At 36.2% G+C, this 27714-nt stretch overlaps 1 protein-coding gene across 1 annotated transcript in view; it reads left to right on the plus strand.

The window, feature by feature from the left end:
* The first annotated feature begins 6047 nt into the window (after positions 1-6047).
* Positions 6048-27714, plus strand: part of LOC137020469 (cilia- and flagella-associated protein 46) — a 75614-nt gene continuing 53947 nt past the window's right edge. The window contains exons 1-16 of the mRNA XM_067386082.1: positions 6048-6170; positions 6537-6601; positions 9396-9560; positions 10692-10815; positions 11157-11239; positions 13744-14031; positions 15195-15294; positions 15396-15491; positions 16739-16929; positions 17727-17946; positions 19015-19135; positions 21735-21855; positions 22939-23054; positions 24040-24146; positions 26428-26540; positions 27341-27553. Coding sequence (XP_067242183.1) covers positions 6075-6170; positions 6537-6601; positions 9396-9560; positions 10692-10815; positions 11157-11239; positions 13744-14031; positions 15195-15294; positions 15396-15491; positions 16739-16929; positions 17727-17946; positions 19015-19135; positions 21735-21855; positions 22939-23054; positions 24040-24146; positions 26428-26540; positions 27341-27553 — 2219 coding nt within the window. The 5' untranslated portion in view covers positions 6048-6074. The remainder of the gene's footprint in view (positions 6171-6536; positions 6602-9395; positions 9561-10691; positions 10816-11156; positions 11240-13743; positions 14032-15194; positions 15295-15395; positions 15492-16738; positions 16930-17726; positions 17947-19014; positions 19136-21734; positions 21856-22938; positions 23055-24039; positions 24147-26427; positions 26541-27340; positions 27554-27714) is intronic.

Here is a 27714-nt window from a genome sequence, read left to right on the forward strand (position 1 = left end):
AGCGGTTCACAATTCAATGCTCGGGGGAGGGGCCATCAGACTCCAATGATGAATGACCAAATAACCTTATAAAATTCATACACTACACAGTCAACTAAATGTCAACCAGCTCTCGTTAGAGTATTAGTTGACTGTTAGGTTAGGGTTGTTAGGGTTCAGGTTGGTAGAGTAAGTTGACATGTTGACAAAGTTACTTTTATAGTCAGTAAAGTGGACCAGAGAGTGTTACAGAGAAGCAAAATGACTCAAATCTTGTTTTCTGAAACATTAAAGGTGCAGTAAGTAATATTGACAGCTAGTGGTTGAAATGCATGGAAATGTATGACATGCAGGAAAAGATAGTAGGCTAAATTGTGCGCACGATTTACTAATTCATTCCCTCGATTTACTAAAACGTGTGGACAATTTACTATTTTGTTCCCTGGATTTATAAATCATGCGTAGTCCAAATTCTAAATATCGGAGAGTTGTTTCCCACCCCTCCTCCTCAGACTCACGTTCACGCGGGTTGCCAGATTGAATCAGGACACGTAACAGGAACGAGTGAAATTGGCAATGGAAGGCAAGAAGACTTATGCTGATGAGCGTTTATCAGCAATTTATCAGCGTTTTAATATGCTCCCATTCATAGAGATTTTTAGATGGATGCTGAGGCTTTTTAGGTGGGGTAGAGTCTGCGATCCCTGACCCAGTTCGTTTGCTTGCTTCCATGGCTGCAGTGCGCTGTTTTCCACCAACTGGCAACCCAGGGTGTCTAAATGCTATTGGGTAAATTGGTCTGGGTATTGAAACAATTTTCATGATTCGATTCGATTACTATTCATATGCTTTCAATTCAATTCAATTCAATTACGATTTCGATTCAATTTGATTCGACATCGATTATTTTGAATGTAGTATTTCAGTTACAGTACATGGCAAATTTTCTAGAGGAAAAAAATCAACTATTGCTGTAAACTACACATGGGAGTCAGTTGTTACTACTATAGTAATATTGAAGGTTAAATTAACTTATTTATATACTAACACTTAAATTACACTCAGTGATGTTTTTATTATAAATAAAGTTTAGAATTACAATCATATTTCTACTCCAATTTGTTTCTTTTTTTAAATATAAACATTTAAATCATGGCTGTCATAACATAGCTATATTTATCTTTCTAGAGTTCACTTTTCTAGCTGACTAATGAGTTTATGGTCACTGAATATGTTTTTCTGAGGTAAATGTGACGTTACGTGACATTGTTTACAAACTGTTTTATTGACATCTTTCTGAGGTTGAAACACTGATTGAGCGATTACACGAGACATGATACAGATTTCGGTAAGTTGTTACAGCGATCTGTCACGCCACATTAAACAGTGCCAAAACGGTATTTATATTTTGAATCTCAGAATAAGATGGACGTCATTTGAAATCTGAGACTTTGCTTCATATCAAAACTAACAAAGCACAAAGATTATTGTGATTTATTGGATGGGAGGCACTACATATTCTGCTCATTCATCAACTGAAAACAAACTAGACTGATCGATTCTTGGGATTTAAGAATCCATATCGGTTCGTAAAAATGGATCACACAGACCAAAACAAAAACAGACATTCCGACACAGAACGCACATTTCAAAGTAAGATAACTGGCTGTAGCTTTGTTTTTTAGAGAAACAATTATTTGAACTTAGCATGTTTCCTAAATAACTGCTAATGGTATTTTTGATGATTTAGTACCGTCAAAACATTACATACAGCACCTTTAATGAAAATTAAGTGACTTTGTGCTTAAAAACAAGAACAAACATCTGCCAGTAAGGTTAGAAAAATAAACGTAATTTAAAGTGAAAACAAGTTTATTTTTTAGACCCCATTGGCAGATATTGTTTATTATTTTAAGTGTAAAGTCACATTTGTTAAATGATGTAATTTTGCTTCTACAGTAAGTGTGTCTTGATTTAAGAATGTTTAGATGTTTGTGCTGTAAAACAAGACAAAAATACTGAGGAAGAACATATTTTTTTCTCTCTCTTTTTTTTTTTTTTTTTTTGCAGTGTGACTTTAAAGCAGCAGCTGTTTAGACTTCATTATACCCAGAATGATATGAGAACAAACCATGTCCACTTGTGTGAGATACAAGCTTGAATGTCAGTTCTTTTTAAAAATGTTAAATCTTTATTGATAAGAAAATCAAATACACTGCTCTAGAGTGTTTCTGGTGTGGAGAAATCCCAAGCTCGAGCTGGATATGCATGAGGCTTTTTTTTCCCAGAAATCACCGTAGCACAGAATAAGCCTCTTCCATGCCGGGCGTTTGAACACACACAGCTGAGAAATGCAGCTGAATTTACCCTCCTGCTGCATCTCAGTGTGTGACAGCCAGGGTTTGAGGTTCTTCTCTCAGGCTGAAGACATAATGCTGAGTTAGATAACAGCCACGGCTCTCTGCCGAACTGAAGATTCGGCACTGTTACGCCCCCTCTGGCCTTTAGTGTAGCACAGGATTATTGTAACAACAGCTTATTTGAAAATGTGCTGTCGTTTTATAAAGAGTGAGAATCTCATAAAAAATGTCTATCTATCCTCCACCCGATATTTTGCATAAAGAGAAATCACACATATTGACATGACCATTAAGATTTTGTTGTACTGTGACAGTATTTTCATGACAATTACATGCATTTACCCTTCAAAATCTCATTACTGTAATACAACCTGATCCTTATATGTATTATTTTTTTGTAATGCCTTTTTTTGTAATACTGTAATGGACTATTTTTTCATATTTTTATTTAAAATACAGTGACCTGAACATGCTTTTGACAGGCAGGCAGTTACAGGCAGAGGCTATTTGCAGTGTGCATTAAAAGCTATGTACATTAAGTGCAAATAGTAATTACATGCTATTTGCATTAAAGGTGCCGAAGAACATGTTTTCAAAAGATGTAATATAAGTCTTAAGTGTCCCCTGAATGTGTCTGTGAAGTTTCAGCTCAAAATACCCCATAGTTTTTATTTTATTAATTTTTTTAACTGCCTATCATTATAAATGATAGGCCCCTTTAAATCTCGTGCTCCACGCCCCAAGAGCTTGCGTTTGCCTTAAACACCATAAACAAAGTTCACACAACTAATATAACCCTCAAAATGGATCTTTACAAAGTGTTCATCATGCAACATGTCTAATCGCGTAAGTATAGTATTTATTTGGATGTTTACATTTGATTCTGAATGAGTTTGATAGTGCTCCATGGCTAAAGCTAACATTACACACTGTTGGAGAGATTTATAAAGAATGAAGTTGTGTTTATGAATTATACAGACTGCAAGTGTTTAAAAATGAAAATAACGACGGCTGTTGTCTCCGTGAATACAGTAATAAACAATGGTAACTTTAACCACATTTAACAGTACATTAGCAACATGCTAACGAAACATTTAGAAAGACAATTTACAAACATCACTAAAAATATCATGGATCATGGATCATGTCAGTTATTATTGCTCCATCTGCCATTTTTGGCTATTGTTCTTGCTTGCTTACCTAGTCTGATGATTCAGCTGTGCACAGATCCAGACGTTAATACTGGCTGCCCTTGTCTAATGCCTTGAACATGGGCTGGCATATGCAAATATTGGGGGCGTACATATTAATGATCCCGACTGTTACGTAACAGTCGGTGTTATGTTGAGATTCGCCTGTTCTTCAGAGGTCTTTTAAACAAATGAGATTTATATAAGAAGGAGGAAGCAATGGAGTTTGAGACTCACTGTGTGTCATTTCCATGTACTGAACTCTTGTTATTTAACTATGCCGAGGTAAATTAAATTTTTGAATCTAGGGCACCTTTAAGTGAAAACAGCAGTATTTTCTTTGCACTAAGCGCATATAGTAATAAGATTTGCATTAAGTGCACTGAGTAAAAATAGCAATATTTTATTTGCACTAAGTGTAAATAGAAATTAGATGGTATTTGCAGTAAGTGTAAATAGTGTTAGATGCTATTAACACTTGGCAAATACTATTTGCACGTAAGTACTGTGCGTACATTATAAAACAGTACATGCAATAATATCATTCACTTATTTATTTCACAATATATTCTTCACTTTTATTTATCTTTGAGCTTATATGCAATGGGAAAAGTGGACAAAAACGGAATCAGAAATGGAATCATTTTTAAAAAAAAATTTTAATGTGTATTTTTTTATTACTATTATTATTATTTTTATTTTTTTTTCACTTATTTTACACACAATTTTACTTGAAAATGAGAAATGTTGCCTTGGCAACTTGCTGAAATAAAATAAGTTTAAGTTTTTAATATTAGATTTCAGTTAACGTTTATTTTATTTCATGAAACAAAGATATTTTAATGACTTTTTATTTTTAGTTGTAGTTGTAGTATAGTTTTAGTAACTATAATAACCCTGTTCAAAGGTATAGACATAGTGTAAAATATAAACATCAAGTCCATATGGAAATGTTTTCACATTTCTTCTCATCCAAAAGATTAGAATAGCAAGCAATTGTGTTGTCATATCACCTTAAATGTGTATAAATCATCCCTTAAATGCTGACACAATTCAAATGTCACATTCGACCAACAGAAAATGCAATGATTTGAACCGTCCCATCCCTGAGAAGAGAAAAGCTGACAAAAAGAGCTGAGCTGTTGAGCAGGCTTTTGCTCAATGAGTTGTGAAGTGAGAAATCCTAAAAAGATAACCGAGGGGTAGGCTATAACCCTCATACATATCCGCCCAGAGACAGCACAGGTTATGAGCATTGTGAATTTATTCCCCTCTGAACTGAGGAAGTGTATAATATATACCGGGCTTGTGTGAGGTAAGCTGAACACAAGGACGAATCCCTTGCTTTTTGCACTTAAGCACTTTAAAAAGTTCCAAGGGCCATTATGTGCTTCTTGATGTGGCAAAATATTTATTGCCAGCTGGGAAATATGTTTGAGGCTTAGGGGTTTCATTTGTATATATGTTTCTGATGGCAAACTCTGTTCCAAAAACTAGAATGAACTCTTGCTAAATAGTACCTACATAGACAGCATCCTAACTGAAATTAAACCTCATAAGTGACTGATTAAGCAGAAACTTCATGTACCACACAAATAACGCTGTGCATTTCCAATAGTTTACTAAGCTAAATACTATATAGCATTTCTCCTGTGTTGTGTGTGTGAGAACTTTCATTTTGATGTGTACTTTCTGTTTTCATTGTTCCCTGTGTTTACTTCCTGTGGTTAGTTTCCGTTTTACTTTGTCTCTATAGTTACCCTTGTTTGTTTCCATAGTTTCTGATTACCCTCACCTGTGTCTTGTTAGCCTCTTGTTATCCTGTGCATAAATACCCCTGTGGTTCAGTTGTTGTTTGTGAAGCTCTTGTGTTTCCATTACCTATTTGGCTTATTATCTCATTCTTTCCCTGATTGGATGGTCTTTGTGTTTGTGTGTTTATTTAATAAACTATTGCTGCGATTAGATCCTTGCCTCTCCTCTTCCCTGCTAACCGTAACAGTCTCAAAATGTAACTAAGTTATCGTCCAGCTCTAATCTGATGAATGCAACTATAAGGCATGAAGATATCAAGATATTATAAACATTAAGGTCATAATTTTATATAAAATCCACTTTGAAACAGTGTGTACTGTGAAAAAAGCTTTAATGCATAAAAATACATAGCATGCACATGGATATTGTTTAAATTACTTGTACTTTTAAATTTTAATTTCAGTTGTATTGTGCACATTATTTGTGGGTTTTGATAATGAGCTTGTGTTGTAATCTGCATGCATAGAGACTGCCTCAATAATGTGCAATTGTTTTTCATATCCTGTGTTATTTTAATGTTTCTTTGTATGTTTATAATTGTGTAAATGTTGTTGCCTCTTGGCCAGGACTCCCTTGAAAAAGAGGTTTTTAATCTCAATGGGACGCTCCTGGTTAAATAAAGGTTAAATAAAAATCAAAAAATGCAGGAAGGCTAAAATACTCATTGTCTTGTTGTGTTGTGTTGTGTTGTCAGCTGGGCTGTAGGGAAATTGCACAGGACTGCTTAAAGATGTACTTGGAAGGGAAACCCCCAGTGAATCAGTTCTTGTGTCGTGCATATCTCTGCCAGGCTCAGCTCATCTCTTCACACTCCATTACCTCAGTGGTAAGTCAAAGCAGTATATGGTGAGCTCATTAAAGACTGCTTCCTCTTTGACTTCTGCATACTGGACATGCCAATATGGAAACATATATAATAAATGACTTTAGAGGAAACAAAGTACATTAAGTCTTTTTACTTGACAGCATAGAAACCACATATCAAGGCTATGGCAACCACCCACACATCTTCTTTTCTGTTCTTTTATGCCTGTATGGTAAGATTAGTATAAGATGTTTAAGTCTCTATATTTTTCCTCAGGGGAACTCAGGCTCCACTGAGCCACATGTGGCTCATTTCTGCTTCAGTGTGGAATAAATCTGTCTCTCACATGTCATTTTGTCCTTATTTTTGTCGTTGTTCTATTTCCAGGAGGACTTGGATAAGGCTGTGATGTACTATCTGAAGGCTATTGAGATTGCCAAAGACAAATCCAGGTAGAGTAAACAAAGAAAAGATGATAGAAGCAAATTCTCTCTTATCTCACGTCCTGATTAAAATAAGTCTGAAGTTCCTCAAGAAAAACAACCAAGAGAAGAATTGCTCTTTCATAGGTCAGTAGACTTACAGCCAAAGTATAGTTCACTTTTTACACATTCGCAAGGGTCAGCGTATAGTGTGCATGATGCGAATTTCATCATCAGAAGAGTATGCACGTACTGTACTCGCACCGCACGTACTTAGAAACTATGAGATATTTTATTTCAGGATTCATTCCAAATAACAACATTTATTTGAAATAGAAATCTTTTGTAACATTAGGGGGCCTTTTTTAATGATCTAAGCGCATGATCTGAAGCATGTGGCACAGATCAGAATCTTCTTTTGCTAGTTTAACGACAGAAAAAAAGATCGGCATGGTCCAAAATGAGTTATGGGTGTGCTTTGGGCATAATGTGCAATAAACCAATCAGAGTCTCATCTCCCATTCCTTTTAAAAGCCAATTGCGCTCACACCATGCGGAAAGACTAAATGTTTCTCCAGAAAGCAATCCTTTTATTTTTAATATTTAAAAATGTTTGTGTGCTTCTGTGTGTCCCTGTGTGTGTAAAAAGTAGCGTGTATGTGTTGTGCACCCACCCAACAGTAATAGATCATCCAGGTAACCACACACAGTATTGAGAATCAATGGTTCACAAACTTTTGAACTGGGTCATTTTAATAAATTCAGCTTTTTTTTTTTTTGTCTTATGGATTATATGTAAACATCTTTTATGTAAAATATCTTACTCAGGACAGTACTAAATAAAACATAACATGCATTTTTTATGATCTTTAAGTCAATCTTTAATGATTTTTAAGATTTTGCACATTTTCACAGATTCTGCAAGTGGTTCACATACTTTTTCTAATATATATATATATATATATATATATATATATATATATATATATATATATATATATATATATATATGTATATATATATATATATATATATATATATATAGAATATATATGCCCTCCACAATTATTGGCACCCTTAGTAAATATGAGCAAAGGCGGCTGTGAAAATAAATCTGCATTGTTTATCCTTTTGATCTTTCATTCAAAAAAATCACAAAATTCTAACCTTTCATTGAAGGAAAACATTTGAAAGTGGGGGGAAACTCACATTATGAAATTATGTTTTTCTCCAATTTTTTTCTCCAATACATGTTGGCCACAATTATTGGCACCCCTAGAAATTCTTATGAGTAAAATATCTCTGAAGTAAATTCCCATTCAGGAATATAAACATGAGGAAACACAAAGGGCAAATTCCCTTATTCATTAATCACAATGAGTAAAACCAAAGAATAAGGTTCTGATGTGCAGCAAAAGATTGTTGAGCTTCACAAATTAGAAAGTGGCTGTAAGAAAATACTTAAAACATTGAAAAATCCCCATTTCCACTATCAGGGCAATAATTAAGAAGTTCCAATCAACTAAAAATGTTATAAATCTGCCTAGAAGAGGACATGTGTCTAAATCGTCCTAATGTGAAGTGAGGAGGAGAGTTTGAGTGGCCAAAGACTCTCCAAGGATCACAGCTGGAGAACTGCAGAGATTAGTTGAGTCTTGAGTCTCAGAAAGCCTAAAAAAATGATCAAACAGCACCTACATCCCCACAAGATGTTCAGGAGGGTTTCAAGAAAAAATCCAGGTTTCTTTGCTCATCCAGAAACAATCTCCAGCATATTCAGTTGTCAGACAAGACTGGAACTTCAAACAGGACGAGCTTCTATGGCTTTTTGGCAGCAAACCCACCAGATGGGTTTAGCGCACACATGGATAAAAAGTACCCCATGTCCACGGTTAAATATACTGCTGGATCTTTAATGTTGTGGGCCTATTTTTGTGCTGGAGGTCCTGGACATCTTGTTCAGATACATGGCATCATGATTCTATCAAATACCAACAGATAAAAAATCAAAACCTGACCGCTTCTGCTAGAAATCCAGTAATGGGCCGTGGTTGGATCTTCCATCAGGACAATGATCCAAAACAAACATCAAAACCAACACAAAAATGAGTCACTGAGCACAAAATGAAGCTTCTGCCACGGCCATCTCAGTCCCCTGACCTGAACCCTAAAGAAAATGTGTGGAGTGAACTGAAGAGAAGAACCTCTGAAACACCTTGTAACAGCTACTGAAATGGAAAGGAAATTGTTTTGATTTAAATGTTTCAGCATTATGCCAGATCATCAAACGCCTGTCGTCTCAACACTAAGGAACTCCTTCTGGAGTAAACTTTGATACATTAACTCTAGGAAAGTAACAAACTATCAAGGGACATACAGCAAACAGAGCTTGGCTGGATTATGTTATCTACTGTAAACTTGTAATTGGCCAGAGATGGATGTTTAATCACTGCATTTCTTCCTCTCAGGCACTGCCAGAGGAAACACTTCTCAGATACTCTCTGCTAATATTCCGTTCTCTAGTGGATAAATTAGCCACTCTGAAATAGAGTCTTCAACCGTCTTTTTGTTGGATTCTGCATTCCTCAACCATCCTGCAATAATTGCTTTATTTCTCATGGACATTGAGGTCTCCCGTGGCTCTTTGAAAGGCCTTTGCCTTGTGCTCATTACACATTTACTAGGTTTCAGATCTAAGCCCAGCGTGCAGTATAGATTGAGATGTACTGAATAATCGGATACTGATCTTCCCAACAGTGATAACTTGAATAATTAATCGGGCTACTTTCTGCTTCCTCTTCCTGCCTCATTCTTACTTCATTAGATATTATTTCCTGGTTTTCAACGCCTCGCTGTTGTACCTGCAGTCCGTCAGGCTGTTCCTGAGGCCTGGGAAGCGTCAGAACCTGGTATCTTCTCTCACACAGGTGGTCAAGGCTCTAGAGGAGGTTCAGGATCCTGACCATGCATGGAGGGCTGAACTAATGCTGTAGGTGGCTTCACTTTGAAATGAAATTATTGTTTTATGCACCCAATGTATACAAGGAACCCTGTGAACAAGAAAATACAGTTTAATTTATAATGTTTCTTGCCATTTATTTATAATTATTTGTTAAATTTACTAGCAATTTCTGTGAAAATTGTAGCTTTACCTTATATATACATGCACCTTTTATATTATTAATTTTAAATAAATAAAAATGTATTTATAACATATATGTGGGTGAATATTATGAACAATGCCAAGATCAGTGTCCATGTCATAATTCAATCCAGTGGCAAAGAAAAGAAATGCAAAATTATGTTTTGCATAAGAAAATGAAGCATGTTTTTGAAACATTGGGAATGCAAATAAAATATTGGTATATTATATAAATTGTATGCTAGTTTATACATCATAGTAGTTTTTGTTTCATCTAATGCAAGAAACTTCAGGCAAAACCATTGTTTCTTCATGCACTAGTCAATTTTGGGATTTTGGTCTATTTTGCTTCCATAACATCTAAAACATCTAAAATACACATTGAAGTGTTTATTTTATTTCAATTTATCTATTTGCATCTGTAGATTACATTACTCCAGTTAAGATTCATATGTAAAATTATTATATCAAATACAATTAATGCCATTTTCAATGGTGCAAATTAACAATCAATAATTAGGACAAGAGCGCAGCCTTTAGAATGACCTCATGACCTTTGAACTCCTGAAATGACAGCACAGATCTCCAGGGATTCTGCAGATGATTCGGTTCAGAGCTCATAGATACGCTGCACTTTCATTTATGTTGGGTTGCAGGCTTTTTAAACCACTTATACTTATAGGTCAACTTATATAAATCCTTATGAAGTGATCAAACTCTTTTATGATTGTTTTATTGTTGTAGCCATATAATCCTGCAGCACAATGGAAACCCAATAAAAGTTATAAGAGCTTTGTCATTGATCTTAAATTGAATCCGACTCTTTGCCTTGACTCTACAGTCTTTTATCTAAGAGGTTTCATTGGAAATTCAAATGGCAAAGGCCTGCAGTAAAACATAAGACATAAAAATGTGTGTCCAAGTGAATGGAGTCAAGGCTCATATTTCATGTTGTTTTCACCTTGTGTTTCTATTCAGACACCTTGTTGAATGTCTGCTTGATGCTGGGAAGAGAAAAGAAGCAGCTGCCATGGCCAAGGTCACCTCTGATTTTATAGAATCACATAAACTAGAGCTTTATCCCAGGCTTTTCTCCATACAGGTAAATCTTTAGGCACTCTCTTGTGTATTGCATGTCACTTTTGTTTATTAATCCTGCTCAAGCAGCTGTGACCTAGCTCAACGTTAGCTCAGGCTCTTTTTCACCAAAACGTTGGTTTATCTTGTGCGTTTTCTTTATTCTCCACACAACTGCCATGTTTTTGGATCATATCTTATTTAGTTGTTTATAATTAATACACCACCATAAATAAATTCACTTCCTATTTATTCAACATTTTTTGGTCTTGCAGTACTGCTAATATTGTTGCTCATTCCCTCAGTTGATCAGTATAAAAGCATCTGAATGCAATTGTGCTAAAAATGTAGTTACTGTCTCCGCAGGTTCAACACAACCTCTTGGATGTCAAGTTGAATGATGAAAACCCTAAATTGCTTGTGATCTACAAGATCCAAAGGCTTAAACAGTAAGGAGGACTTTAAAGCTTTTTTCCAGTTCACCTTGGTTTGTTTATTTTAAATTGGGTTCATTCTTAATGTTTTTATTTAATGCTATCTGCAAAAGGCAAACTGCATTAGATGTGTTTCCATTCAAAGTTGCGAATTTAAATTATTCACAAAATTGGAATAGCGCATAAATCATTTGCGAATAAAGCAGCGTTTCCATCCCATGTGTTCAAGTGAACAAAATTGTCACTTCCTGGGAAATTGCCACAAAATATCAAATGGAAGTTGCTGCAATCAGGCTCTTTTTTGCTCCATCATAAATGATTTGTGTCTCAGAGCGGCAGACGAAGTGCAATAATCGCTGTCATGTTCTCTTGAGTTCGGATGCTGGTGTTTGGAACGCAATCATGTGAGACGCTTCTGGAGGGAATTAAACCAAATCATTCTGATGACAGACTTTGGATCAGGCATTTGTGAACCACCAAACCAACATCTGAGATGCGGTGATGCGATTCGTCTGCTGGTTAGTCCAGTTATCCAATCACAGCCTATGCTGAGGCAAAGTCACATGAGTTTATTGTTGCGCATTGGTCTTATCAGATAAAAATGTTCTGGCTCAATTGAGTGCATACTTTTTTAATTCACATTTTTAGAATTTATTCCCATCATGGCGTTTCCATCTGTTTCCAGCATTTTTTATGCAATATCCCATAATGCGTATTAAAAAAAGGTGGATGGAAACATGGCTATTGACATTGACTCCTGTGGTTTAGATGTGGTGGGTCTCTCAGTCTGTCATCAGATCACTTTTTTAAAAGCAGTGGATATGAACTCAGAGAAATACTACAGCTGTATTCCTCAAAAAAAGTTACAGGGATGCATATCAAGTGTTTTCATCGAGACGCACACGGACTCTGGGGTCTAATATAATCTAATTAGACATGTTAAAAAAGTCTTGATCTGCGTATGTTTGCAGCTTCTGCCCACCTGTCAATATAATATAGTCATTAGAGTCAGAGGTGGCATAAAATATGCAATATACGGTAACTCAGTTATGTCCACCAAGGCCTTCTGTGTCTTCTGAGGTAGTAACAGTAAATCTCGCCAGCTATGAATCAAAACAGAGCAGAGCATTTACAGTCAGTGCAGTTCTTTGTTCCAAAGAAGGATGGAGGAATTTGCCCCATCATCTATTTAGAGCATCTTCAGAGTTACAAATCCAGGATGCTTACAGATCTATAAGCAGCGGCACCCGCTTCACATCTGTCATCTGGACCGTCATCTGAGGTTTGCTTTCAAGGGCATTGCATATGAATTTCACATACCTGTTAGGATATCTCTATCTCTCAAGTGCATTTCACTTGTTTAGGCGAACTCTTTTTAGCCGCAGACAGCAGGGACCAGCAACATCTCAGAAGGATGTGTTTGTCTGACAATAAATCTCAAAAAGGCCCCTCTGATACACTGTCAGAGAATCTTATTTCTTTGACTTTCTTTTTCTGGTTTCCACAGCTGTTTTTATCCTTCTGGAGCAGCAGGTATATGCATAAATTAGCATTATTAATGCACATTTTTAATACAGCATTGCTGCGTATTTTAACACTATAATTACTGGATTGAAAAGCACAAAGACCCACTATCAATGTTAAGAATTTTCCTACATTTGTTACATTTAACTAGAAATTTACATTTAGGCAGATGTTTTTATCTAAAGCAACATTGCATTGAAGGTACCGTTCGCACATGACTTAGTCACTGACTAGTTTGAGAGACAAAACCTCGTAAGACGCATCTTGGCATAAGTCACATCTTATTGCATTCAAAAATGAATGTAAAATACAATTACATAAAACTAAACATTATAAACACTATAAATGCATGTAAACATTTCCTTTAAATTTATGGTATTCAGAAAAGAACAGGAATGAAAATGCTTTTTGCATGCTTGAAGTTAATTCACATTGTGAATTGTTTTTTCGGTCACTTTGTCACGGAAAGGATTTTCTTTTTCCTGAAAATGCTAGTTAATGTTATACATTTTTCCCCCACCTTGTTACGGGCATACAAAAATATTGGATGCCATCTTTATGTCAACTTGTTTTCTTTCAATTAGCGTAGGTTTTGTATTTCTTTTTGTAACTGATTGATCGTAGGCCTCATTGATCTGAGCTCATGCACCTCAGTGTTTTTGAGGTGAATAAGCTTGAGTGAACGCTTTTCACTCAAAAACTCAGGTGCATGAGCTTAGATCAATGAGGCCTACGATCAATCAGTTCCAAAAAGAAATACAAAACCTGCGCTAATTGAAAGCAAACAAGGTGGGCAATAAAAGTTGCTTTACAATATGTCGCAGCACTTTTCAGATGTAAAAAAACTAATTATTTTCTGGAAGAAAGGGTATACATCTTTTTCCTCGGAAATGAACCCATGACTTTGTTGCTGCTAGTGCCATGTTCTTCTGTTTGAGCTTGCAAAACACTGAAATCAGTGAGACTAAGTGTTTTTGTTTCCATGTTCTTCACAGTATGGTTGATGTAAATGATATAAGGAGAGATGAGGTAAAGGCACTGAAGGAGATTTTCCTGCTGCTGACGCAGTCATCAGAACCCGAAGCGTCTGTCATCCAGGACTCCAGTCCTCCACCGCACATGTACAGCTCTAGTGCTCCACCCAACGTCCCTGAGTCGAGTCCTCCACCCATCACGCTAAGCTCTAGTGCGCCACCCAGTATCCTCAACTCCAGGCCTCCGTCCAGCTCCTGCAGCTCCAGTGTTTCTCTGGATCACGGCCCGTCCATCCCATTGACTGACAGGTGTGTCTAACATTCGGCACTGTCACAGCAACATCATGATGTTAATGTTGAAATGCAAGTGCAATGTTTTTCATACAGATTTCTCATTTCAGTATAACTTTAGGACTGTAAGAATTAGTTTTCATGATGTATCTCCTTTTAAAACAGGAAGTTGGGGTGGGTCATTTGGCTGGGCTCTTCCTTTTTTATATAGCCAATAGGCTTTGGATTATGTATTATTTGGCAAAACATGAAAGCATGAGCAAAACACCAACAAAACGTGATTTGATACTAGCTATTGCTATGTATCATTTAAAATAAATTTTAGGGAAAAGGACATTTTCTTTCGTGAGTGCATGTTATTGCACAAATATTGATGTCATAAGCTTCACTACCAGATGTTTTTAAGAGAAGTCTCTCATGTTCACTAAAGCTGCATTTATTTGATCAAAGCTACAGTAAATATTGTGAAATATTTTTTTAATCCAAAACAGCTTTTTTCTATGTGAATATATAGTAAACTGTAATTTATTCCTGTGATCAAAGCTGAATTTCAGCATCATTACTCCAGTCTTCAGTGTCACATGATCCTTCAGAAATCATTCTGATATGGTGATTTGCTACTTAAGAAACATTTCTGATTATTATCAATGTTGAAAACAGTTCATATTTTTGTGGAAACCATCATACATGTTATATTATATATATTATTTAATTTTATTTTTTGATTAATAGAAAGCATTTATTTCAAATTTAAATCTGTAACATTATAAATGTCTTTCTGCCCTTTTTGATCAGTTTAATGCATCCTTGCAGAAAAAACAATCTGACAGACCCCACAATTTTGAACGCTAATGTACTGTTTATTTATTCAATTATCAAAGCCTGAATATTAAGAGCAACAATTTCAATGTAAGCGCCTGAACACTAGAATCAATGCTGTGTCTGAGAATCTGTTAGTCCATTGATTTCAATGGGGATGGTGCTTTGCAAAGTTATTAAAAAAAGCTTCATCATGTGAACAAAAGTTCAGAAACTTTTGCTGCATCACACGGAATTTCAGAGCAGCACAACAAAAGTTGCGCTTCTGGAAATCGCATTCACTCTCCACTCACTCATAATACATCTTACATTATTCCTATTCCTGTGTAATCACTTTGAGTGTCTCTCCTCATGATTTTTAGGGTTGTGCTCTTGTTAGAGCTGGCGTTCCTCTCCCTGCAGTTACAGCAACATCAGATGGTGTCCGACTGCCTGAAGGAGCTCAGAGCCTCAAATGTCACCGTAAGTAGACCGATGTTTCCTCGCAAAGCGCTTCTTTCCTTACTCATGCTTGCTCCCCGCTGTTTTTGTGAACACAAAGGTCTTGTGTTCTGTTCTTGAAGGTCGGTCAGCGCATAATGATGGAGTGTGTGCAGTGTGAGCTCGACCTCAACAAGCACAGAGACGGAATGGAGAATTACTCCAGATCCAGTGTGGAGGTGCTGCCTACTATTTTCTTCTTCTGGGGAAACATTCATACCCAGAAGGCTTCAATGTTTTATTATTGTGGACTGTTTATGTTTACTGGGAAAAGTATTATTGGGAAAGTATTGGGAAGTGGTGATTTGAAAAGGATATTAATATTGATTCGCAAACCATATAATCAACTTGTGTGCTAGAGGTCTGATTTTTCCATCCAATCTCACAGTTTTTCCCTTCTCCAGAGCTGTTCATATATTCATTTATTCATTCATTTTTTTCTATAGCACATTTGAAACAACTCATGCTGGCCAAAGTAATTTACATAGTAAAACACATCAACAACATTTATAAATTGGACAAATAAACAGTGACACTTTCCATTTGTTAATTTAACTATTAATTAGTTAACATGGACTAACAATGAACAATACTTATAAAGCATTTATTCATCTTACTTCATGTTAATTTTAACATTTACTAATACTTTATTAAAATCAAAATCTGAATCTGTTATGATTATTTAATGGACCTGAGCTGAGATGAACTAATAGTGAACAGTTGTATTTTTATTAACTAACATTAACAGAGATGAATAAATACTGTAGCATATGTGATACAACATCTGTTTAATTTAGATCTGCTTATAATTCATTGGCAAACCCCATAAAACCTCATACAAAACAACAATTTGCCAGCGGGACAAAAACAAAACAAAACAGTTTCCCTGAAATCAATATCTTACAAATATCTGTGTTTCTTATTAAATTAATTATGTTTTAAGTGTTTTGAGATATTTTGTGCTGGAAAATAAGTCAAAAATAGGGAGTAAGGAATTTTTTCTTTAGGAATATTTTTAGGATTTATTTTTTCATTTTTTTGCAGTGCCAAAATAGTTCCTACATGGCAGTTATTGTGTACTTAAAAAATATTTCTATATAGCTTTTTTGTTTTATTTTAGTAATCTTAGTTCTTCAACATTTAAGTTGTTTAATTTTAATAATGTAATATGTAGTATCTAATATTTATATTTATTTTAGCTTTGTTTTAATTATCGAAAACAAAACTAGAAGCCAAAAGAAAACTTAATTGCTGTTAAAATTGAAGTATGTACTGTAAATGACCATACAAAATCTGCACTCTTTACAAAGACTGTCTCCACTACAAAAAGGACACAAGTTCTTTATCTCTTTCAGATGAATATAAAGTTTCACATGCATTTCTGATAAAAGCACCCTGTTTTGAGTGAAGGTCTTGGTTCTTGCAGCTCCAGTTAAGTGTAATCGTCCGTTTGGATGCGTTACTGCAGACGGCACTGAAGGAAGGAGACGCTCGGGTGACTCAAGCGGTGTGTGCGTGTCAGTGGAACGCGTGTCTTCCGCTCCTCCAACACAACCTCCGAAAGAGAGTCAAGAAACCTTTGCTCACACTCGCACGAGCGCTGGACAGCACAGACAGGTTTGTGTGAACTGCAAAAAAAGATGTTCTTCCTCAGTACAAATATAAAATATCTAAACATTCTTAAATCAAGATACTTTTACTGGAGAAGCAAATGTATCTCCAGTAAATGTATCTTGATTTGAGAATGTTTAGAAATTTATACTGGAAAACATAATTTGGAAGAACATCATTTTTGAAAATACATGTTTCTTTCACTCCAGTGCGTTTGTTACACTGTTTACTGTGGAAATCTACATGAAGGGGTTATTTAGGTTTTCTGTTGAAGGCATTAAAAGAATAATTCACCCAGAAAAGAAAATTCTGTCATCATTTACTTCATTTTATGTATTTCTTTCCTATGTGAAACATAAAAAGAGATGTTTAGCAGAATATAAAACATGTTTATATAATGAAAGCAGATAGTGACCAGAGGCTCCAAAATAAGACAAAGAAATCCTAAAATTAGTTACATGCACTATATTCTGTGTCTTCTGAAGTCATGTGATTCTTTGTGTGCAAAACAGACTGAAATTTAAGTAGGTTTATTTCACTTTAGACATTCTACTGACTATAAGTAACTTTGCAACTACATGTCAACTTATTCTACTAACCTGAACCTGACAGTCTACTAATACTCTGAGTTAGTTGACAGGTAGTTGTGAAGTTACTTATAGTTGGTAGAATGTCTAAAGTGGATTATCAATCTATCACTGATAATCTTCCCCTCCGCCATTTAACCCTCTGCTAACTGACTTTTTTGGTGTTGCACGGGAGAAGTAAAGTCATGCATTGTGTGTGTCTGTGTTTGTCCACAGCATGCTACTGGACGTGTTTAGTCAGGTTCATGCTGAGCTGGCCGCTTTAGACGAGGAGGATGAAAAGCTGGAATCTGCCATGAAACATCTTGAGAAAGCCCTTCAGCTAGACAGTCACTCGGAGCATCTGTCCTCCTCCTTACGCCTCCTCCAGCTGCGCTCCTCCCTCCACAGCACTCCCACGCGCACCGAGGACCAGGCCGCCAAACTCATACAACAGGTTTGGACACTGAAGATGAAGAGTCCACTTACAAAACCTCTTGAGTGGCTTTCCTCCACACGTAGACAGCTGTCTTCTGAGGGGCCATTCAGTCAAGGTCGGTTTTGTGCAGCTTGATGGAGTGCGAGAAAACAAAACATCTTGTGATGTGTTTTTCAAAAGACCTATTTTTAACTTGGCAACTGTGTCTTAAAAATGCTGCATGAGATGTTGAAAAATGGCAAGATGCGACACAGTGGCCAAAGCTTCATGTCTGATGTAGGTGTACATAGACTAAAAATAAAAAAATAACAGAGACGGAACAAAAATAATGTGTCCTGTATGAATGGCCCCTTCAACAGCATCCTGAAATGCAACCTCAGTAGCGCTTTGCATTCTGAGAAATGACTTTGATGTAAATTATACATGCCACTCTGCATAAGAATGTTGTAAAAAATTTAAAATACACTACCATTCAAAAGGTTGGGGTCAGTAAGATTTATTTTAAAAATAAATTTCTATTTTTATTCATCAAAGATGCATTAAATTGACCAAAAGTGACATTAAAGATTTCAAATAAATGCTGTCCTTTTGAACTTTCTATTCATCAAAGAATCCTGAGAAATAAAATGTATCACGGTTTCCACAAAAATGTGAAGCAGCACAACTGTTTTCAACATTGATAATATTTAGAAATGTTTCTTGAGCAGCAAATCAGCATATTAGAATGATTTCTGAAGGATCATGTGACTCTGAAGACTGCAGTAATAATGCTGAAAATTCAGCTTTGATCACAGGAATAAATTACATTTTACTATATATTCACATAGAAAACAGCTGTTTTACATTGTAATAATAGTTCACAATTTTTACTGTATTTTTGATCAAGTAAATGCAGCCTTGGTGAGCAGATATTTTAAAAAAGCATTAAATAATCTTTCCAACCCCACTATTTGAACAGTAGTGTATCATGGATGTGAAAACCTCACCTCTAATGCCTTAACATGCTGTTCAGATGAGCAGTTCACTATAGGTTTAGTATCAGAGCTGTGCTCTTTGTACTGTATTGATTATGTAATATTATCTTAGGCTACAGAAGGAAGAGGGCGTGAGATTTTGAAAAAGCGACACCCGCTGCTGGTTAGTGCTGGAATTGCTCTGGCACCTGATGCTTTCCAAACCGTCCTGGAGGCTGACCGTAAAATCAAAGGTTAGAGATTTTGATCTCATTTTACTTTAATTTGTGCGACTACCAGTAGCCTCAGCCTTAAACAGCAACCATCTTTATTAGTGTTACGAACTGAGCTGCATATTCTGTTTTCTTTCTACAGGTCATAATTGTAATGTGATGAGAACAGAAATTTCAACACACTAATATGTGAAACCGGTTTATGTTGTTATTCAAAGGTCTGGCTATGAGACATTATGCTGATAGTAGCGTAGACGTGCCGTTTGACAAATTCCCATGTCAGATCTACATGTGGAATATCAATTCAGCCCTCCTTTAGTCCCATAAGTCAGTGTGTAATCAATGCCTGCTCTCCCTGCCGACGGCCTGAGGCAGACAGACTGATGCGTTTGATCTGTGCCCTATCTGTCGAAGATCAGCGGAGCTTTCTTAAGACTGTTACACACGTCACTGCTGCAGTGATCTGACAGACAGCATTTGTCCTGAGCCCTGACAGATCTGCTGACTACATACAGTGGGTACGGAAAGTATTCAGACCCCTTTACATTTGTTACTCTTTGTTTTGTTGCAGCCTTTTGCTAAAATCATTTAAGTTCATTTTTTTCCTCATTAATGTACACACAGCACCCTATATTGACAGAAAAACACAGAATTGTTGACATTTTTGCAGATTTATTAAAAAAGAAAAACTGAAATATCACATGGTCATAAGTATTCAGACCCTTTGCTGTGACTTTCTTCTGATCATCCTTGAGATGGTTCTACACCTTCATTTGAGTCCAGCTGTGTTTGATTATACTGATTGGACTTGATTAGGAAAGCCACACACCTGTCTATATAAGACCTTACAGCTCACAGTGCATGTCAGAGCAAATGAGAATCATGAGGTCAAAGGAACTGCCTGAAGAGCTCAGAGACAGAATTGTGGCAAGGCACAGATCTGGCCAAGGTTACAAAAAAATTTCTGCTGCACTTAAGGTTCCTAAGAGCACAGTGGCCTCCATAATCCTTAAATGGAAGACATTTGGGACGACCAGAACCCTTCCTAGAGCTGGCCGTCCGGCCAAACTGAGCTATCGGGGCAGAGGAGCCTTGGTGAGAGAGGTAAAGAAGAACCCAAAGATCACTGTGGCTGAGCTCCAGAGATGCAGTCAGGAATTGGGAGAAAGTTGTAGAAAGTCAACTATCACTGCAGCCCTCCACCAGTCGGGGCTTTATGGCAGAGTGGCCCGACGGAAGCCTCTCCTCAGTGCAAGACACATGAAAGCCCGCAAACACCTGAAGGACTCCCAGAGGGTGAGAAATAAGATTCTCTGGTCTGATGAGACCAAGATAGAACTTTTGGGCCTTAATTCTAAGCGGTATGTGTGGAGAAAACCAGGCACTGCTCATCAGCTGTCCAATACAGACCCAACAGTGAAGCATGGTGGTGGCAGCATCATGCTGTGGGGGTGTTTTTCAGCTGCAAGGACGGCTTTTTTTGTTTTTTTCTGTCAATGTGGGGTGCTGTGTGTACATTAATGAGGAAAAAAAATAACTTAAATGATTTTAGCAAATGGCTGCAATATAACAAAGAGTGACAAATTTAAGGGGGTCTGAATACTTTCCGTACCCACTGTATGTGAAATAATCATTATATATTTTTTGTTTTTTTGTAAATGTTATACTTTAAAGAGATAGTTCACACAAAAATGAAAAGTAAAGGGTTAGTTCACCCAAAAATGTAAATTCTGTCATTAATTACTCACCCTCATGTCATTCCACACCCGTTGAAGCACAAATTAAGATATTTTTGATGAAATCCGAGAACTCTCTCACTCCTCCATAGACAGCAATTTAATTACCACTTTCAACACCCAGAAAGGTACTAAAGACATCATTAAAATAGTCCATGTGACTACAGTGGTTCAACCTTAATTTTATGAAGTGACAAGATACTTTTTCTGTGGAAAAACAAAGCATAAAACAACTTTATTCATCAGTTTCTTGAACAAAGGTCTTATGGGTTTGGAATGACATGAGGGTGAGTAATTAAAAAAGAATTTTTGGGTGAACTAACCCTTTCCATCATCATTTACTCACCCTGGTGTTGTTCTAATGCTGTAAACCCTTCTTTCTTTCAAGCTTTTAAAAAAGATGCAAAAGTATCACAGAATGATCTCTTGCTACACGTGTCGTATATTCCAAGTGTTCTACGGGTTTAAGATAGGGTTTGGTGAAAAGCAAAACAAATATCCTGATCTTGGTCGTTGGTCTTCTGTGCTCGACTGCTCATTCGTGAGACTCTATTATATCTGTTATATAAAATTACTCTTAGTGTAAAATAAGATTTTGTTCATATCGCCCACTATGAGGATGTTTGTCATTCTTCACTGTCATGTTGTTGCTGACAGCAGTGCCTGCAGCTCTGTAGCCTGAAGCTCATGATGACCTTAGTATTATTATTAATCACTGTATTTGCATGAGTTTGTTTACAAGTGAACAAGTCTTTTTAAACTATTCAGTCAGTGCCTGAAGGCAATTCATGCAATTCCACCGATACCAGATTCATCCGTGTTGACAATGCTTTTGAAGACAGATTTAACTAATTTTATTGTATTTTGTGGTTCTGTTTTTCTAGTTGATGGAGCACAAGATTATTTGATGCAGCTCGCAGCTAAAGCCCAACATTACATCACCTGTGTGCAGAAGGTTCAAGGTCATTTGGCTGGACTTGACAAGAGCTCAGATGACAAAGAGAGGTGTGTGTATATGTGTGTGTGTGTGTGTGTGTGTGTGTGTGTGTGTGTGTGTGTGTGTGTGTGTGTGTGTGTGTGTGTGTGTGTGTGTGTGTGTGTGTGTGTGTGTGTGTTTTACTCCCCATGTTGCTCGTTTACAAGATGCTAACATTTTGGAATAGTTATTTACACTGTCAGAGAAAAGTTTGGAATAATTTTTGTCACTTCTGCTCCCCAAGGCTGCATTTATTTGATCAAAAATACAGTAAAATTGTGAAATATTGTTATGATTTAAAATAGCTGTTTTCTATTTGAATATATAGTAAAATGTATTTTATTCCTGTGATCAAAGCTGAATTTTCAGCATCATTACTCCAGTCTTCCGTGTCACATGATCCTTCAGAATTATTCTGAAATGATGATTTGCTGCTTAAGAAACATTTCTCATTATTATCAATGTTGAAAATTGTTGTGCTGCTTCTGATTTTTGTGGAAACCTTGATGCATTTTGTTTTTCAGTATTCTTTGATGAATAGAAAGTTTAAAAGAACAGCATTTATTTAAAACATAGAAAGCAATTATTTGAAATTTAAATAATATTTCACAATTTTTACTGTACTTTTGATGAAACAAATGCAGCCTTCGTGAGCAGAAGAGACTTCTTTCAACAACATTAAAAAGAATCTTCATTATTCCAAAAAACATTTGACCGGTAGTCTAGTTAACCATAAGTTTGGGAGTGACTCATTTTACTAGTTTACTAGTTGTTAAATCTAAAAATTGTGCACATGTTTTACTCACTCCCAAAAGCCTCAAAGACTGTATGTGTTCATTAAAACAAGGCTGACTATGGACTTACTGCTTCACACTAGAATTCATCATTATATAGTTCTGTTCTCAAGGCTACGGGCCCACCAGGACATCATTACAGGGAAAAAAAAATATTTTCTTCTGTTTTTCTTCCACGAGGAGGGAACATGTGAATAAAACCAGCAGAGCCAAAGGAGGAATTCATTATTTCGTATGACTGAAGTGAACACGCATAGGAAATTGCAGATTGAAATGTTTGGTCTCATGTTCTTACTGTGTTGTTTCTTTCTTTGACAGGGTGAAATTATGGGGGTCACTAGCCAAGACTTCCCGAAAACAGGAGGTTTTTGATGTGTGCCGGGCAGCCTGTCGCTTCTGTCTGCTTTATGATGACGGACGATGGAAAAACACGAGTAAGTGACCCCCACGAGAGCGAGGGATAACGAAATGATGTAGAGCTACTGTATGTGGTGGATATAGGTCATTTTTCAAAATAAGTTTACAGGAGAAGTATGTAATATTAAACTAATTTCTGGTTTCCCATTTAATGTTCATACTCTCTGTAGGGGAAGTAAGTCATACATAAGTTGATTTCCCTGAAGACTGAAACACTTGCATACGTTTTTATGTTTGCATGTTTGTTGAAGTTAGTATCATAGAAATGACACAATTCACCTTTATTATTTATATCAATTATTTATTGCTTTTATTTTAGTGCATACTAATTTCTACTTGGATTTTGGACATTTCTTTCCTAGATATTAAGTGTAGAGTTAATCCATTTTACCCATCAGAAGTATGTTTTTACTTTATGCACACTTATGTTTGCTGGTTTTATTGATTATCTTCAAAGATTTATTTAGGCTTTCGTTTCAAGCTTTTCTTTAAAGTCTTAAAAATCCAGGAGTGATGCCTAGAACTGATAAGAATGATTCGATCCATCTGTCATTTATCATTAATGTTTCACGAGCCTAAACTAAAGCTTTGAGTCTTCTGAGAGTTATCCATTTCATCATCGTGCCGAAGTGACTGATAAGTTCATCGCATCCTTGGGGCTTCATTGATTCTGAGGAATAGAAAGATAAACAGTGTTATTTATTTACACATATGAATCGAGCTGCTAGTGAATAAGATCCTGATGCTGCATTCAAATCATGTCAGAATTGAAGGCTTGACAAAACGAGATCAAGGCATTGTAATCACCAGTGGGAAGATCATGATGTTTCAATTAGGGAATCATGTCAGAAACAAACTGATCCCAATCTGTCATAATTCTGAATAATGACGGTACAATTCGGTTTGTATGCATTTTCACAGGCTTGTGTGAGAACCACATTTCCAATCTGAAGGTTTATAACATTAGCAAATGAGTTCTATTGATTGAATCAATCATTGCAGGTAAACACAAGAACAGAGCGAGTCCAGAGCAGAGAAACCAGACTGACGAACTCACGCAGAGAGAGCTGCTGCGTCTGTTAGCTGAGGTCCGTTTCATCAATGCTGAGGTACAAACTGCTGCTTTCTTAACTTAACTCTTCCCTCATAATGCATTTTGTAATTATGTTTGATTCCAAACCAGTTAAGCGCAAACCCCACGCCCCAACAGCCAATCAATGATAAAATTCAGGACCCTAAACACTATCAAATGCTAATGAAATCTTTAGAATCAGGTTTGCACTGAACTCTCTGCTGCTGTTCGGTCATTTTTGACTGAAAAAATTTACTTTTTTTTTTTTTTTTTTTTTTACTTCATTGGAATGATACAAAACTTGGTAAAGGTTTTGGCATTTGCTACGTGAACACAACAAAAAATCATGATTTGAAAAGATTACATGGTCCTGAAAGACATAGTCACACTTGTATTGTTCGTGGCCTGGAAACGAATGCAAGACGAATCTCATCTAGTGGAAGTGTTTGGTACTGCGCCCAAACAAAATCTGAATGAAAGCTTATTTTTTGAGATATCAACTTTAAATTTGTAACACAACTTGTATAGATTTATGGCTTTGATTTTCTCACAGTTTTAGAGCAAAACATGTTTTGGAAAATATACATTTCATATAAAATTTAAAAATATTTTTTGTGCATTTTTCTCAATAATAAACTTCTATCACTTTTTTTTAGACTTTTTATTTTTATTTTTTTAAGTTTTTTAACTTGAGCAATAATCTGCCAAATAATCTGTCTTCTTTAAAGAGAGACCAAACTTCAATCTGTGTTTCAAAGATTCAAGATTTACCACAGTTTAAGTTGGAAATTTCATTTTCAGGTCCATGCTCAAAAAGTGAATAAATGGATTATAACTACTGCATATAAATATAATTTTTTGCAGTAAAATCCCCTAAAATACAAAATATTAAATAAAAAACATTATTAAACTAAAATATACTACATTCATTTAATTGAAATAAACTAATTTTTGGGTATTTGACCACCACGCGAGGAACAACAGAGGCTTAAATGGTTTGTGGGGAAGAAATCCTCTGTCAATTATACATAAATTATCATGATTATATCTGCTTCAGAAGTAATAATATGGATTCCATTATCATAATGCATATATAATATTATATTATTATTATTATTATTATATGTTTAAAGAAAATGCTCATCTAACATTCTGTCATCATTTATTCACCCTCACTTTCTTTGTTCTGTGGAGCTCAAAAGAAGAATTTGTAAATTGTGTTTTTGTAAATGTCATATGAAAATGATATGCATGAAAATTAATACATTATCCTCCTTGTTCCACATCATATGGGTTTGTAAGTCAGTAAATAATAATAGAATTTTAATTTTGGGTGAAATACTCCTTCACACATTTTAAGAAATCAAGAAAATGAAGATGTCTCACTCAGTAATGTGAAGTTCTTTTAATGACTGCATTAGACCTCCAGGATCATCTGTGTAATTATGTCTTCAGAGACACGTTTCCTTTGAACTGCACGTACAGATTTGGCACAATGAATTCGGTGTGAGACAAAGAAGTGATGACCTTGACAAAAGCAGAGGCCTGTCGGAGCAACTTCTCTTTGATAGCACATCACTTTGTTCTCGGCGAATATGTTTCCTCTGTTTTTGAAGGGGTTGATTTTTCAAAAGGCGTCCTTTTAATTTGTTGAGTGTGCCATCCGGGGGAAGTGAAAGGATGTGAGTTCCTCGTGGACTTGCGAGGCTTTGATCCTCAGTCATCCTGTGTTAACCGTGTGAGCCGTTGGCTCCCATCAGCCCCATCTGCACAGATGACACTGACTGCAGACACTTGTGAACTGGAAGAGGAATTACAGACAGAACTGAATCCTCATGATTCACGAGTCTCTAAAGACACAAAACACATACTATGACAATGATACTAATGATTTTTCTAAAAATTATATCTGGATAATTAAGTAAACCGAAGTTGCTTCAGTCCAGTTTAAATATTACTAACAATATCAAAGTTATTATGTTTACTTGATAAAAATTAGTGCAGATTTCACAGCAGAAAGACATTTGTACAATTGTACTAGAAGACTTTTACTTGATAAAACAGTCTAAACTATCAATCAGACGACAGGACTGTAGTAGATTGTGTGCGACAGATTTATCAGCAAAGTTTTGATCATGTTTAGCATTAAGAAAATATGCTTTAGAAATATTCGTAATGAATCTAATACAATAGGATTTATAGGGTTGATTAAATACACCAGAAATATTTGTTGTTATAGGTGCATACAAAAAAAATATGAAGCAAACAAGTTCTCATCAAAATTGGCATCCCATAAAGCACAGTATTGTGTTGTCTAGGTAACCATCCTTAAACTCCGCTCTGAGGGGGTGGAACTGAATGGCTCTGCTGTAGCACCTGATGAAAGACGGACACGCCCACCTGAGGATAATGCCCACTGGACCCTGTACAGGTGAACAAAAACACTCTTATTTTAGTATCACTGATATTAATAACTCTGACTCCTTTACACACATCCTTGGCTCTATAACATACTCTCATCTCAAAAACTGATTGGATATTAAGCATGTTATATTAAGCTCCTGCTGCTGATGTGGACCTGAACAGACAAGATAATCACAGAGAGCTGTTCTATTCCACATCCCAGCATGCATTAAATGACTTTCTCAAATTATAAGCCGCATGAAACAATAAGCTTGCGACTCACAGCTAGATAAAGAAAGCTCACAGACACCCTGTGCATCATGAACAGACCTGCTGATCACATATTCAGCAGCATCAAGAACACAGCAGCATTTGTGTGAGCGCAAACTATTACACATGCTGCTCTGATATGTACCGGCCATCCAAATGAGATTAGATGAAATCAGATTCGGCTTTATTGTGTACAGAGTCAGTGTAATTCAGTTAGCAACTAACCAGAAGCTGCAACATAGAATTTAAATACATCTTATGGTATGTGCAAATTGCCATATGATCATTGTGTTGACATAAAGGCATCATAAAAGTGCAGGATACAATAGTAAAATGTTAAAAATGTTGTTGGTAGGTGTGTCAGTATAATGTGAATCAATATAAATTCTTTTTTTTTTTTTAGAGCAAGTGTGATATAAGTCACATACTAATAATGTAATTATCTTATAAAAGTAATGACTTAAAATTGTCTTGATTTAGAACTGCTGCGACATAACTGCTGTAATTGGTTACAGCAGCATAATTGGTTGTCTTTGCCTTTTTTTCATCTTTCCTCAGTGATTGGATTAAGGATTTATCAGCTTATGCCACAAGTAACTTCCTGCGAGGGGCGGAGATTGGGGCGGAGCTATGTGAGGCGTGGTTGGTGGCTAATGCAGCCGTATATCTGTGGAACTACAACAGCTGGCTGCTGGCCACCAGAGCGCATCGGCTTCTCCTGCCCACATTCAGCCGTTTGCTAGAACTACTCAGACAGACAGGGCATGCTGGGTAAGACATGGGCTTGTGTTACTTTATTAGTGACGTTTCAATTCTAACTAGTGCTGATATTGATGTGCCGAAACCTCTAGTACTAAGGGTACGTTTACGCGGCAACGGAAAAGTTTTTCCTTCGTGTTTTTCGCATACAGACGACAACGTTGTCAAAACAA

This window comes from Chanodichthys erythropterus, chromosome 5 (genome assembly GCF_024489055.1).
Source record: "Chanodichthys erythropterus isolate Z2021 chromosome 5, ASM2448905v1, whole genome shotgun sequence".
Lineage (NCBI taxonomy): Eukaryota > Metazoa > Chordata > Actinopteri > Cypriniformes > Xenocyprididae > Chanodichthys > Chanodichthys erythropterus.